Source organism: Vombatus ursinus, unplaced genomic scaffold (assembly GCF_900497805.2).
Source record: "Vombatus ursinus unplaced genomic scaffold, bare-nosed wombat genome assembly UNPS02000749.1, whole genome shotgun sequence".
In the NCBI taxonomy this organism is placed as follows: domain Eukaryota; kingdom Metazoa; phylum Chordata; class Mammalia; order Diprotodontia; family Vombatidae; genus Vombatus; species Vombatus ursinus.
Genome location: NW_020940527.1, coordinates 22,203,417 through 22,217,129, shown reverse-complemented (window position 1 = coordinate 22,217,129; position 13,713 = coordinate 22,203,417). Strand labels below are relative to the sequence as shown.

The 13,713-nt window shown below is 37.1% G+C and overlaps 1 protein-coding gene across 4 annotated transcripts in view; it reads left to right on the top strand.

Moving 5' to 3' along the window:
- Positions 1–8,812, top strand: part of ERCC6 (ERCC excision repair 6, chromatin remodeling factor) — a 103,256-nt gene extending 94,444 nt beyond the window's left edge. For 3 of the 4 annotated variants that reach the window (XM_027861133.1, XM_027861138.1, XM_027861148.1), the window contains 5 exons: positions 1,283–1,428; positions 1,516–2,232; positions 4,088–4,292; positions 6,153–6,231; positions 7,321–8,812. In XM_027861133.1, the coding sequence (XP_027716934.1) occupies positions 1,283–1,428; positions 1,516–2,232; positions 4,088–4,292; positions 6,153–6,231; positions 7,321–7,743 (1,570 nt within the window). In that variant the 3' untranslated portion in view covers positions 7,744–8,812. The remainder of the gene's footprint in view (positions 1–1,282; positions 1,429–1,515; positions 2,233–4,087; positions 4,293–6,152; positions 6,232–7,320) is intronic. The other variant, XM_027861142.1, reaches the window with a different exon arrangement.
- The last annotated feature ends 4,901 nt before the right edge of the window (positions 8,813–13,713 follow it).

Genomic DNA, 13,713 nt, shown 5'->3' with positions numbered 1-13,713 from the left:
ACCCTTTGGATGATTTTGAGTTTTTGTGCTTTTTGATTAGCTTCATATTTTCTCTTCTTTAAAAGGACAGCCAAAATGAGGCTTTTCTATTATTTTCACAGATGCATATGAAGTGGAAAATTTTTATTCCTTCTTAAACTTCAAAAGAAGTAGCTCACATGTGAGCTTAAGATTAATTTGCATCCATTGGCTGTCCACTTCCTTTCTATGGAATGAGTCGCCTCTTTAAGTAAGCAAGAAGTCTGGTAGCAAAAAAATTGGGAATTGAGGGGCTGCCCATCAATTGGGGAATGGCTGAACAAGTTATGGTATATAATTATGACAGAATACTATTGTGCTATAAGAAATGATGAGGGGGAATGGTTTCAGAAAAACCTAGGAACACATGAACTGATGCAGAGTGAAGTGAGAACAGGACAATATTATATGCAGCAACAGTGATATTGTAATGATGAATTGTGAAAAACCTGGCTATTATGATCAGTACAGTGATCCAAGAGAATTCCAAGGACTCATGATGAAAATTGCTTTCCCCTTCCAGATAAAGAATTGATGAACTCTTGAATATGGATTGTTTTTCACATTCTTTATTTTTCTTGCTTTTTTTCCCAACATGGCTAATATGGATATATGTTTTGCATGACTTCATATGAATAATGGGTATCATATTGCTTGCTTTCTCAATGGGTAGGGCAGGGTGGAGGGAAGGAGAGAATTTGGAACTCAAAATTTTAGAAAATAAATGTGTAAATAAAGTACAATTATTATTTTTTTTTTTTAAAGAAAGCAGAAAGTCTAAATGCTGAAGTATTGGTATTTACAAGGAACACTTGAGGATCCTAGTATATTTTGCCTGGTCCTCTTAAAATAAGCATGGCTCTGAAGCTATGTAAAGAAATACTGAGCAATAGACACTTCACCATCTTGCCTCAGCTCATAATTATAGTGGCTCCTCATGTTTTGAAATTTTGCTTCTTAGAATTCAAAAATTCTTTGAATTTGGAAAACCTTTCATTATAGTTAAAATTATTTTCTATTTAGAATCTAAATAATGAGTAGCAGTTACCTATTACATTAATATAGTTGGTGTTACAATAGACGTTCTTAAAGTTAATTGACTGTGGTAGTTAATAATGTAACTGGGTATAACACATCTCTCCCATTGCTTTAGACCTCTTTTGGGTAAAATTATTGTAGATTTCTATTGCATTTTAAGGATTATGTACTCAGGTGTAGCTAGATATTATTTTATACCAATTGTATTTTTTTCCTATATTTTTAGGCAAATCTTCAAGCAGTTTTTAACAAACAGAATACTGAAAGATCCCAAACAAAGACGTTTTTTCAAGTCCAATGATCTTTATGAGCTGTTTACTCTCAGTAGTCCTGACGAATCTCAAGGCACTGAAACTAGTGCTATTTTTGCAGGTATTGTATGAAATAATTACACTTAAAAGCATTATACTCCTAATTCATGCAATATAATGAACAATTTTTTTTAAATCCATCAACTAGGAACTGGTTCAGATGTTCAAGCACCTAAACATCATTTGAAAAGAAAATTTCAAAACTTCTCTCCTGTTGCTGACAGAGAAGGTGTGCATCAAGCAGATGTTTCTCCAGAATGCAGCATGTTATCTGATGCCAACGTTTCCGAAGCCATGGCTGGCTCATCTCAAGAAAAATATAAGGATAAAGAAGCAGGTTTAAATTTAGGAACTTTTAACCAAAGCAGCCTTTCAGTGGAGAGTGTTGAAGCTCATCTTGTAGAAGATAAATGTGCACACACAAATACATTTTCCACATCAGATGAACCTTCAAAGACTGTAATGATTTTAGGGAGTGGGGAAGATTTAAACTCTTCATGTATCACTGAAAACTTCAAGACAGCTGGTGGTGATGGTTTAGATACAAAGCAAGACCTTCCTTGTGAGAAGAGAAGCTCACAGGCCAAACCGGATCTCAGCCTTGAGAGTGAGCAGACTGAGAACCAGTTCTGTAAACACAAGTCAAAAACAAAGCATCATCTCGTGGAAGGAAAGGAGACTGGAAAGCACAGAGGGCAGAAGCAGAGCTCTCACACACCCAAACATTCCAAAGATGCCAAGTTTGAAGGAACACGTATCCCATACCTAGTTAGACAAAAACAGTACCGGAAACATGATGATGAGAAAGAAGAAGATGAGCAAAAAAATGATGATTATGTTCTGGAAAAGCTTTTCAAAAGATCAGGTAATCTTTTTCATTGGGTATTCCATAGGGATGCCAGAATAAGAAAATGGAAGCAATTTCTTTATTATCTAGGTTTGTAGCAGAAAGTATTGTGCAGACCCTAACCCCAAAATATTCCCCCTTCTATACTTTAGTTTTCTCTGTCTTTGAAAGTAGTTGCAATTTTCAAATAAAAAAAACAAACAAATTTAATCCTTTCTAAAGACTTGAAGGAAATGGAAGTTTTTGAAAAATTAGATTTTGCTTCAAAGCAGTAAACTGAACGTTTACAGAGATAGCTGGTTCTTTGAATGGTTATGATGCTGTATGAAAAATAGTAATCAGTTTATTTCATGTTATACTTAATCTCAGAAATTAATTTTAAATGACAGCTTTTTATGTTTTTTAAAAATTTGCAACCTACCAATGATTAAGATTTAGTTTAAAGTTTTAGATTTAGTTATTCATTGTTTTCACTTATTTGCCAATCTCAGGTATCCAGAACATAGCTAAAGTTCCAAACGTAAGTAAAATGGCCTTTGACCAGTCCTTGGGCCTTCACTCATAACCTTTTTACTGTAACTTTAGACACACTTTTATAACAAGCTTGGTTCACTGATTTCCCAGTCCAAAGCAGATTAGAAACGGAAAAGTAGGAAGAGGGTTTGAGATAAAGAAGATGAATCTTGTCATACTGGTAGGAGCTAGAAGTGATAATGGATTTCCTGATTTTAAAGAGGAGAAGGAAGAACTGAAAAATCTCACTAAAAAACTTAAGTATAGTAGTACAAATAAGACTGCCTATTCTTCAGTAACCTCAGGTGAGGTCAATGTTTTACAACTTAATAAAATAATTGGTATTCATATTGATGCCACTAAAGCATCCAGGAGAGTTATTGGAATAATCAAATTTGTATTCCTTGTATTCATTTTTCTCTCTAGAGAAAATATTTCTACCTTTTAATGTACATGTTACAGTATAGGAAGAGAAACATTTTCAAGGTCCCTGTTTTTTCTGTACTTAAAAATTCAAGCATCTTGGAGAAAAAAGTCACAATAAATTGATTACAACAGGTCAGGGGCTGCATTAGGAACCTAATCATAGAGCATCCTTCAGAAGTGTTCTCTGTATCATTTAGAAATTATTAAACTTCACTGTAATGAAGTATGACTGTAAAGAGTACTGGAAGGCATAAATCTTAAGTATGTATACAGAGTGTGCTGGATGTCTCAAAATTTGGTATTTTAAGTTTGCATTTCAAAAATAAAGTTTAGTTGCTAGATTTTAAAAATTAAATGTTTTAGTTTCCTTAATTTAATGAATAAAACTATTAAAAGGGACACAATATTCAATAAGCGTTCACCTTTAAATAGATTTCCCTAGAGGCATACTCTATTTAAATGTGCTGTCTACACTTATGAACTGATGCAAAATGAAGTAAGAACCAGGAGAAAAAAATTACACAGTGATCACATCAACAAAAAATGGGAAAAATAAACAAATGTAAATGAAGTGTGATTATAATGGCCAAACAGCCCTGAAGAATTTTGAGATACTGCATATAAAACTGTTGAACATATTTGATGTGTTGGTTACTTTTGCTGAACTTTTTTTCTCATTCTATTTTTATTCTTTGTTAAAAGAGATGGCTCTTTGGGTGGGAGCAGGATGTATTGGGAAATAAATGTTATGTAAAAGCAAGAGATTAAAAATTCATTTAAAAAGAAATTATTAAATAAAACTATTTAGTGGGAATGAAAAAATAATTCAAGCGTAAGACTTTTACCTGTCCTTTGAAAATGGCCAGTACCGTAACTAGCGGTTGTACAAGCATGGGCTTTTATTTCAATTTGCTGTTTTGGTTTGTCTCACTAGTAGGAGTTCACAGTGTCATGAAACATGATGCTATTATGGAGGCTTCCAGTCCGGATTTTGTGTTAGTGGAGGCAGAGGCAAATCGAGTAGCCCAGGATGCATTGAAAGCGCTGAAGATGTCTCGTCAGCGGTGTTTGGGTGCTGTCTCTGGTGTGCCCACCTGGACAGGCAGTAATGGTCTGTCAGGTGCACCAGCTGGAGGAAAGTAAGATGTCATTACTACTCATAGGATCTGTCAGATCCTAGATTAAGAGGCTTTCTAGTCCAACCCCTTCTCTTACAGATGAAGAAATAGACCGAAAGAGGTTCAGGAAGTGAGAGAGGCAGGATTTGAACCTAGGTCCTCTGACTCCATTTCTAGGGCTTTTTCTACTGTACCATGCTTCTTCTCCATTATCAGGTTCAGTCATCCAAACCTATCAGACACTAGAAACATATTCTCATTGGAAAGATAATTCATAATCATCTCATGTCACTGTATGTGAACCCTAAATGTGGAAATTGTTCCTCTTAAAATTATGTGTCTTCCAAACAGAGTTGACCATATGTGGTCCATTATTAGACTGGTTGGGAGTGATTTTGAGAAGTAGGGTTGTGAATACTCACTTTTCCCCTAACTCATACTTTAGGGTTGGAGCAGCTAGGATGCTTATTCCATTATTTGACTTATTTCCTTTCCCCAATATAGAAACTAACATAAAAAGAACACTTCTTCATTAAAAAGGGATGACAGGAGTTAGAGCATAATTAATTAAAATTTTGTAAGAACATTAACCAATTTACAATAATCAGCTGTTCTGATGTAAACTGGACTTTCGTTGTAGCAAGGCAATCCTCATACTCCCTAGTTGATTCCCTGCCTTTGATGTTGCCTCTTCCCTCTCCCTCTCAGCTAAGGACTTCACCTCATTTCACTGAAAAAATTGAAGCAGTATGCTGAGAGTTCCCTCCCTTACTCCTTATCTCATGTGCCTCTGACATCATCCTTCACTGCCTTCTCCACTGAAGTCTATGATGAGCAAGTGACCCTTCTAAGGCCAGCCCCTCTACATATACCCTTGAGTCTGTTCCTTTCTATCTTTTCCAGCAGAGATTACCCCCACTCTAATTGTCAGCCTGTCACTATCTACTGGTCCTTTTCTTGCTGTCTACAAACATACCAGTCGCTCCCAGCCTATGTCCCACCATGCCCCTTGGTTATTCTCTTATTATCTTTCCTTTATTTTCCCTTAAACTCCTGGGGAGGTATCTATATTCAGTGCCTTTACTTTGTTTCCTCTCGTTTTCTTCCAGACCCTCTGCAATTTGGTTTCTATAACTGTTCTCCATAGGTATCAGTGATCTCTTAATTGCTAAGGCTAATCTAATGGCGTTTTCTCAGTCCTCATCCTTCTTGGTTTCTGAATAGCATTTGACACCATTAACTGCTTTCTTCTAGATACTCTCTCCTCTCTTGCCTCCTTCACGCCTGGCCACTCCATAGTCTCCTGTGTTGTGTCTTAATCTATGCCTTGCTCAGTAAGAGTGTCCCTCAGAGTTCTGTACTAGGTCTTTTCCTCCTTTCTCCCTATACTGTCTCAGTTTATGATCTCAGCCCATAGGTACAATTATAATTTCTATGAAAATAATTCCCAGGCCTATAGATCTAGCATTAGTCTCTCATATTCTTTATATAATTTCGCACAGTGCCTCGCACATAGTAAGCCCTTAATAAATGCTTGTTGGTCAATTGGTGAGATTGTGTGCTCTGTTACATGAGCATCCCTAATCTAAAAATTCAGAGCAGACATTGAATTTAGATGCTACCATGGATACAGATTTAATTAATAACCCCTATTTGATTGTGGATAAAATATTATGACAGAGCAGAAGAGGGATGTCTGAGCAGGGCCACGTAGGAATCAAGAGTGTTAGGGTAGACGTTGACTTGGTGGTCTGCTCTCCCCCTTACCCCCCAAACCTGGGAAATGAAAAATTTCCTAAAGGAAACCTTGGCGGGGGGTGGGAGTGGATGTTTGAATATTTTGGCTTCAAAACACTAAATGCAAACATTTTTCTTGTTTAGGAGTAGATTTGGGCAGAAAAGGAATCCTAGCTTGCCTGCTCCACAGTCGTCTTCAAAGTCTACAAAAGAGAAGTGTCAGGTAATGCACCCATTGTACCTATGTGGGACTTGATGGGACATAAGTGAGAATGTTCCACTTGGTCATTTTTAGAATCAGTACATGTACATCATAGTATATCTTACATCTGTCTGGTGCTTGACGGTTTACAGAACTTTTTCATATTGAGGATCAGAAATCACTTGATCTTTAAATCATTAAATTTGTTACTGTGCTTAGAGTACTTTTCACGCAAGTACTTTTGTCAGCTGTATGAAAGATAAGTTGGTACAAGCATCCTCGGATCAATAGTCTAAAAACTAAAGTTACCAAACCCCAAAGATAGCTCTGAAAATAGAGATTTGTGTTCAATTTTTGTTCTTTCTCCATCCTTGGTGACCTCAAATGAGGAGTTAGTCTTCCTGCTTTGCATATAGACCCCACTTTTTTCTAGACTCTTACTTACACAAAACCAAGTGTGTTCTATTATTGTGTTTTTTAGTCATTATTTATTAGTGAATGGGTGTGAATTTTTTTTTGCACTTAAATGAAATCTAATTTTAGGGATGTGGCCTGTATTTGGAACAGTATTGATGGGAGAGCCTAAGTGTTTTGCATGAATGACTATCATTGTAAAATATTGATTGTTCCCCAACTTCAGACAAGATGGCAGAAACCCTCCAAGGATTATTAAAAGTGATATATTGAATATAATTCACAGTGAGGAGCTGGTCAAAAGCTTCCAGAAAGTAATGACTTTTTCTTTGTTTCTGTAACACCAAATATGTTTTGACCATTCTAACTTCATTAGTAGTGATAATTTTGAAGCTTAATATACAGGCACTCCAGGTTCCAAAATTCAGTACTTAAAATAGCTGTAGTTTAGGGACATGGTTATTCTGTGGAACTAAATTTGAAAATTCCAGTATCAGCTGGATTTGACTCCAGTTTTGTGATCACACTTAGGAACACAGATGGACTTTGGCTTGCTGTCTACTTAAACAGTAAAGTCAGTAATTTTGATTTTCATTTAGCTCGCTTTTTGCATTTTGAATTCAACTTAAAATGTTTTGTAATAACTGATTCAGTTGCCTTCAAGTTTTAACTTCATTTAAAAATCTCTCTCTTTAGGATGCTGATCTAAAGAAAGATGAAAAAAATACCCCTGGAACACATTTTAGTGGGAAAACAGAAGATGGAGAATCTTCATCTGGTGCTTTAGCTTCATCATCACTATTAGCTAAAATGAGAACTAGAAACCATCTTATTTTGCCACAGAGAACAGAAAATGAAAATGTGAACCTTCAGCAGGCTTCTGCCCCCCTCCTTACTGCAACAGAGCATGATGACCTTTTGGTAGAAATGAGGAACTTCATAGCCTTCCAGGCCCGTGTCGATGGACAGGCAAGCACGCAGGAGATACTGCAGCAGTTTGAATCCAAGTTATCCACCTCACAGTCTTGTGTATTTCGAGAACTGCTAAGAAATCTTTGCACGTTTCATCGAGGTTTGAATGGTGAAGGTGTTTGGAAGCTGAAGCCTGAGTTCTGCTGATCAAGACTTTTAATGTCTCTTTTATCATTGAAACTTGTGGACGAGTTTTATTTAACGTATATGTCGTATAGAATTTGAGAAAATGATGTGAACACAGACTGCTTTATATTTTCTTTATACTGAATCTACCTCATACCTGCAGCTTTAAGGAAGAAGTTCTTATCCAACTTTGAAACTGCTGTCATGATGCTGACTAAAAGTCATGATGCTGACTAAAAATTATTTTTTAAAAATTGCAATAAGAACTGTGTAGCAGAGAGGCAGCATTGCAGAATTGAATCAGGAAAAACTGGGGTCATGGACTGCCTCTGGTCTTTATTCACTGTCACACCCCGGAGCAGTCACTTAACCCCTGTGTTCCTCAGGTGACCACTTCCTAGCACTTCTCTACAAAGTTAAGTTGAGATACACTGAGGTAAATTGGTGGAGGGAGCTCTCATACAAGGATCTGATACAGATCTTTTGCGTATTTGGTAAAATCCACGAATGTCTTCAGGGACCTAACACTTTATCTTTTGAAGCTCCTTTGTTCTGCATATTTTGTGAGCATTCATGAAAGAATATCAGGGAAACTATCATCATGGTTTATTATTATAAAACTCATGAAGGAGGATCTCAAGAATATTAGGTTATTTTTATTGGTCCGGAAACTTTTTGTCACATTTGATCAGTCTCATTTGACAAATAAAATTACTAATATATGATAGTAATAATTATTTTGATGTTCAGTTTTAAAGTTTTTTTTTCAATTTACCATCAAGAAAAGTAAATTTCTCCCTAAACCGTTTTATTACTAGTCTTGTGAATTGCTACTCTTGTCTTTTTCCTTAAATTATGACGGATTTTAGTACTACAGAATGAAAACTGTAGATAATACATTATAGTCCTACAAAGAGCTAGAAGAAAGTTATCAAAAATTACATTTATACTACATTTGCTTCAAATACGAAGATTACCAGATAGCTCTTTGAAATGGGATTGGAAAGTCCTAAACTTTAAGTGGTTAAGCCAGGGCCTCAAGGCCACATGTAGTTCTCTAGGTCCTCAAGTGCAGCCCTTTGACTGAATCCAAACTTCACAGAACAATTCCTCTTCATAAAGGATTTGTTTTGTAAAACTTGGACTCAGGTAAAAGGCTGAACCGGAAGACCTAGAAGGCCACATGTGGTCTTGAGGCCACAGGTTCCCCACCCCTTGTCTAGGCAAACTTAATGAAGGGTATAAGCCTTGTCTACTTTGTACCTGAAATATTTCTATAAAAACAAAAGTATTCAAGGCAAATGTAATAGCTGTGGATGTTTCTTGCCCCCAAAACTGTTCACATACATTTGCAGATTGTCTTCTTGGGCTTGTTGTGTTCACGGTTTTTGAAGAGTTCTGGCATCATGTCCAGGTATTATCATTCCTGTTTTGTGTAAAATCTAATCTTACGGTAAACCTGAGAAGCTGTAGCCTTCTCCTCTAATCAGACATGTCATGTTTTTGTCATTGACTGGAAGATCAAGTTCTCATCCCTCTTCTGCTGTTGATCTCCTGTGGCTTGGAGCAAGTCACTAAGCTGTCTTTTCCTCCGTTTGGCTGTCTGTGAACATGGCAATAATGCCTCACAAATTAAAGGGCTTAGTAAGGATGAAAAGTGCTGAAAGTATATTTGTTAGTATTGTTTCATAATAGAGAATTTGTACTTGGGTGAAATCTCTTGATTTGTCTTTTTGCTTTTGAAAATCCAGCAATGAAATGTATATAGATTTTATTACAGGGTTTCTATTGTGTATTTTTATTCACGTATTGTATTAAGCATGTTCAGTAATGGTATTCAAATACTTTATTTTCTCCTTTCCCTATCTTAACCCTGTAGCTAATAACTTCAACTTGACACTGTCCTCTTCTCTCCAATCCCTTGCTGCTCATGGCTCGTCAGACTCAGACCCTGGGTTTACCACCACCATCTCCTTTGTGGCTTCTGTTACATGCTGGAGGAAATCTTGCAACAGCATAGATCAGATCCACTACAGAATTGTATTATCCATCTCAACTTGGCCCTTGTTGAACCAAGGCATAACTTAATTGACTCACTATGGCTTTGTCCATGGCAGCTGTTTCAAACCTCTTCTTTCCTCAAGTCTTTCACCTCTATCTCCTTTCCTTCCACCTTAGACAAGGACTTTGCTTCATACTTGGCTGAGAAAAGGGGCCATTTTTTCTTGAGCTCCTCTTCCTTTCCTCTCTCAAAATTCCTCGATACAGCTTCATCCTCTCCTTTTATTTATGCTGTTACGCTCCGATGAAGATGCTGTTGTGAGGCTAAACCCTCCACTTGTAACCTGGATCTCCTCTCCCGTCTTCTCCACAGATTGCCCTCACAAGTCACCCTCTCTCTCTAATCTTAATAGATTTAGAGCTGGAGAAGGCAACAAGGCCATCTAGGCCAACCCTCTCCTTTTACAGGAACCCAGAGATTTTAAGTGACTCACTTAAGGTCGTACAAGTGGCTGAGTGATGCAAGCAGGATTTGAGCCTACGTCATCTTGTTCCAGACAGTGCTGTTTCAATTTGTCTCTCCCAATCTACTGGCTCCTTTCCTGCTACATGCAGACATATCTAGGCCTTCCCACATCTTAAGGAGCACCCATGTGGCGTTAAACTATCATTCCATAAACCTGTTCCTTCTCGCAGCTAAAAGCTTAGAAAAAGACATCTCTTCTTGCTTCCACTTCATGTCCCACTCTTTGCAGTTTGCCTTTTGACTTCATTACTCGACTGAAATCATTCTCCCCTGGGTTACTGTTGCTTTCTTAATTATCAAGTGGCAGGGTCCTTTTTTAAAAATCATCTTCTGCATTTGAATCTATTGAACATTATCTCCCACTGGATTCTCTTTTCTCTCTGTTTTCATGCTACTGCTCTTGGTTTTCTTCCCACCTCTCTGATCTTTCTTCGTCACATTTGTGAGTTTGTCATCATCCATATTCCACCCCTTCAGTGGGAATGCACCCTGCAGCTCTGTTCTGGGCATTTCTTACCTTTTGGTAATCTCAGCCTGTTCAAAGCCATTCATTATCTTTCTGCCAAAGCCAAACTTTTCTCTCTAACTCCCCTATTTCTGTTGAGGGCATGACCACCCATCTAGCCACCCAGATTCTCAGCTTCAGTCATTCTTACTCCTCACTCTCCTTTACCCAATATATCCGGTCAGCTGCTAAGCTTTATTAATTATTCTTGTAATATCTATCACATCCATCCCCTTGGATTTGCTCGCAGGGTCAGAACCTAGTTTGGACCCTTGTCACTTCTTGCCTAGACTACTGCAGTAACCTCCTAGTTGCTATCCCTGCCTCAAGTCTGTCCACTCTCTGTCTAGTCCATCCTCTTCAAAGCTGCCAGATTGATAACCCTACAACACAGCTCTGACCATGTCCATTCCCATATCAAAAAGCTACTTTGGCTCCCCGTTGTCTCGATGGTCAAATACAGTTTTCTCTTTTGGAACTCAAGCCTTTTACAGCCTTGCTTATGTCTACGTTTCCATACTTCCTGCCCATTATTTACCTTCATATAGTCTGTAGTCCAGCTAAATACTTCTTTGCTATTCCTCACACAAGACATTCCATCTCTTGTCTCTGCCTTTACACAGGCAGACATCTATGCCTTGAATGCACCTCCTCTTTATCTCAGCCTCTTTGGATCCCTGACTTCTTTCTCCGCTGAAGCCAAGCATTGCCTCCTTCCTAAAGGGGGCCTTTCTTGAGCCTCCCTGCTGCTCTCCTGAAATTAGCTTGTATTTATGTTATTTATGTTTTGTATTTGCTTATCAGTGTATATGTTATTTCACCCTTAGAATGTAAGCTCCTTGAGGGCAAAGACTTTGATTTTTTTTCTTTGTTCTCTAAGGACCTAGCATGGTGTCCAGCACATAAAAGGTGCTTAATAAACGCTTATTGATTTCTTGGGAAAATGCCTATAAAGGTATTCCTTCATTTTGTAATAACTTACAGCCACTAACAGACATTTTTCATTTTTAGATCCAAAGGAGTTAAAATTTTAAGACTGTGTTGTTTTTTACTTAAGTAGGAACTTATTTTCTGCTTATATCTTTGTCTTTTTCAGTTTTTCAGAAATTGGACTTTTTCTCTCACTATGTAGCTTCACCGTTCCCCACTTCCCCTTGCCCACTATGCAGTTTTTCCTGTGGCATCAATGGAAATTCAAGAGGGGGAGGGGAAGCACAAATCAAGAAAGCAAATCCACCTTGTGGTACATTGTGTTGTGATTGAGTAAGCTGATGGGTGCTGAATATTTGCAAGTAGTGGGAAAAGTTGGTCCAGAGGTGTAGGAGTATGTGTTTTAAGTCTAAAAACAATAGTTCAGATTTAATTCTTTCAGAATTAAGTTTTATACAGAAGACAAAGATGTACCTTTTGCTGGTGAATGCTAATGGGATATAACTTTGAAATTGTATTTATTCAGGACAGTCCTCACTGACAAGATGTAAACAGCCACCAATTTCTAAATTGATACCTGTTTGCTAAAAAACTTTTTGTTTCTTGCGTTTTGTTTTTTAATGACTAATAGTTTTCAATAGACCTTTTAAATTATTGACCTTTAGTAATCTTTTTATAGGAAAAGCAGCAAGACAGAAGTGTGCTTATTTATTTTGCCTACTGATTAGTTAGCTTTTCTGTGTTGTTAAGGGGAGGTAAGGGTCTTTCATAGAGCAGTTCCCACCCAAAACCAGTCAGTAGAAGAGATATCACAGGCTCTCAGTTTCACTTAACATATATTAAGCACCTACTGTGTCCTACACACTGAGAATACAAAGATGATAAGGCAAGAGCCCTGTGCTCAGAGCTTAAAATGTGACCATTCACACAAAGGAATGACGTGTAGAAAGATTGTTCTAACATTAAGATTGGCGAATCAACTTGCCATATCATATGAAATCTCTCACAGAAAGGAGCAGCACTCACTATATTTCTATGAACAATGCACATAGCCATATTCTATGGTGCCAATTATTTACATTAAATTCAAACTTCAGTGTGGAAGATATACTGGTGTGCATGTTTTATAGCTAAATCCTGAAGCCATTAGTTTTGCAAATTTCCCTTTTGTATATGTTGCTGATTTCAAGAGATAGAGAATAAAATTCTTTATTCATGGATTTGGGTGATTGTTGTTTATTGAGTAAATTCTTAATTCTGAACTAGTCTGAAGAATTTGAGGCAAATGAAGGAGGAAAAATCCATAACATCCTCTTCTCATTCTTTCAGTGTAAGATATTTAAATTTGTTATGATTTGCTTGGGAGAGAGAAGAGATGGTATACTAGCTTTATCACAGAAACTCCTGTGTTAATTTACTTTGGATTTTTGCTACCATCATTTTGTTATTCCTGTTTATGAATTTTGAACCCTGTGCCCTTAGGTCTGCAAAATGCAGCCTCTAGTATTAAAAATAATTATGTATTTCACATGTTATTTGTTAGTATAAACACAATTTTGACTGCCATTACCATTGCTTACATTATCTCTAAATTTCTGTACAAAAGGAGCTTCATATACTTTAAAAGTGATCTCCAAATAACTGCATAAAAATATAACATGGAGGAATGTATTGTTTATCAAGAAAATCAGGTGAGAATTGTAGGTTTACTTTGCTCTCGCTCTTCCTACTTGTAAAACTTGATGATCTGCCAGAGTAGAAAATGATATACTTTTATGGTTGGCTGTTGTGTTACTTGGATAAGGTCTTATCTGCCCTTTCAACAAGGCTCTGTTTGTTTAGCTATTGGGTCCTGAGGAAAATGTGACCTGTTTGAAATACTTGTCGTAGTAACAAAACTTGGTTTTAATTTCCAAACCAAATTTCCAGTGGATAGTGAGGTCTTAGATCAGAGAACCTTGAGGCAGGAGGAGGCTTGTTTTAACAAGCCTCAAGCCCGAAGGATGGGGAGGTTCTAAGACCAAAGAAC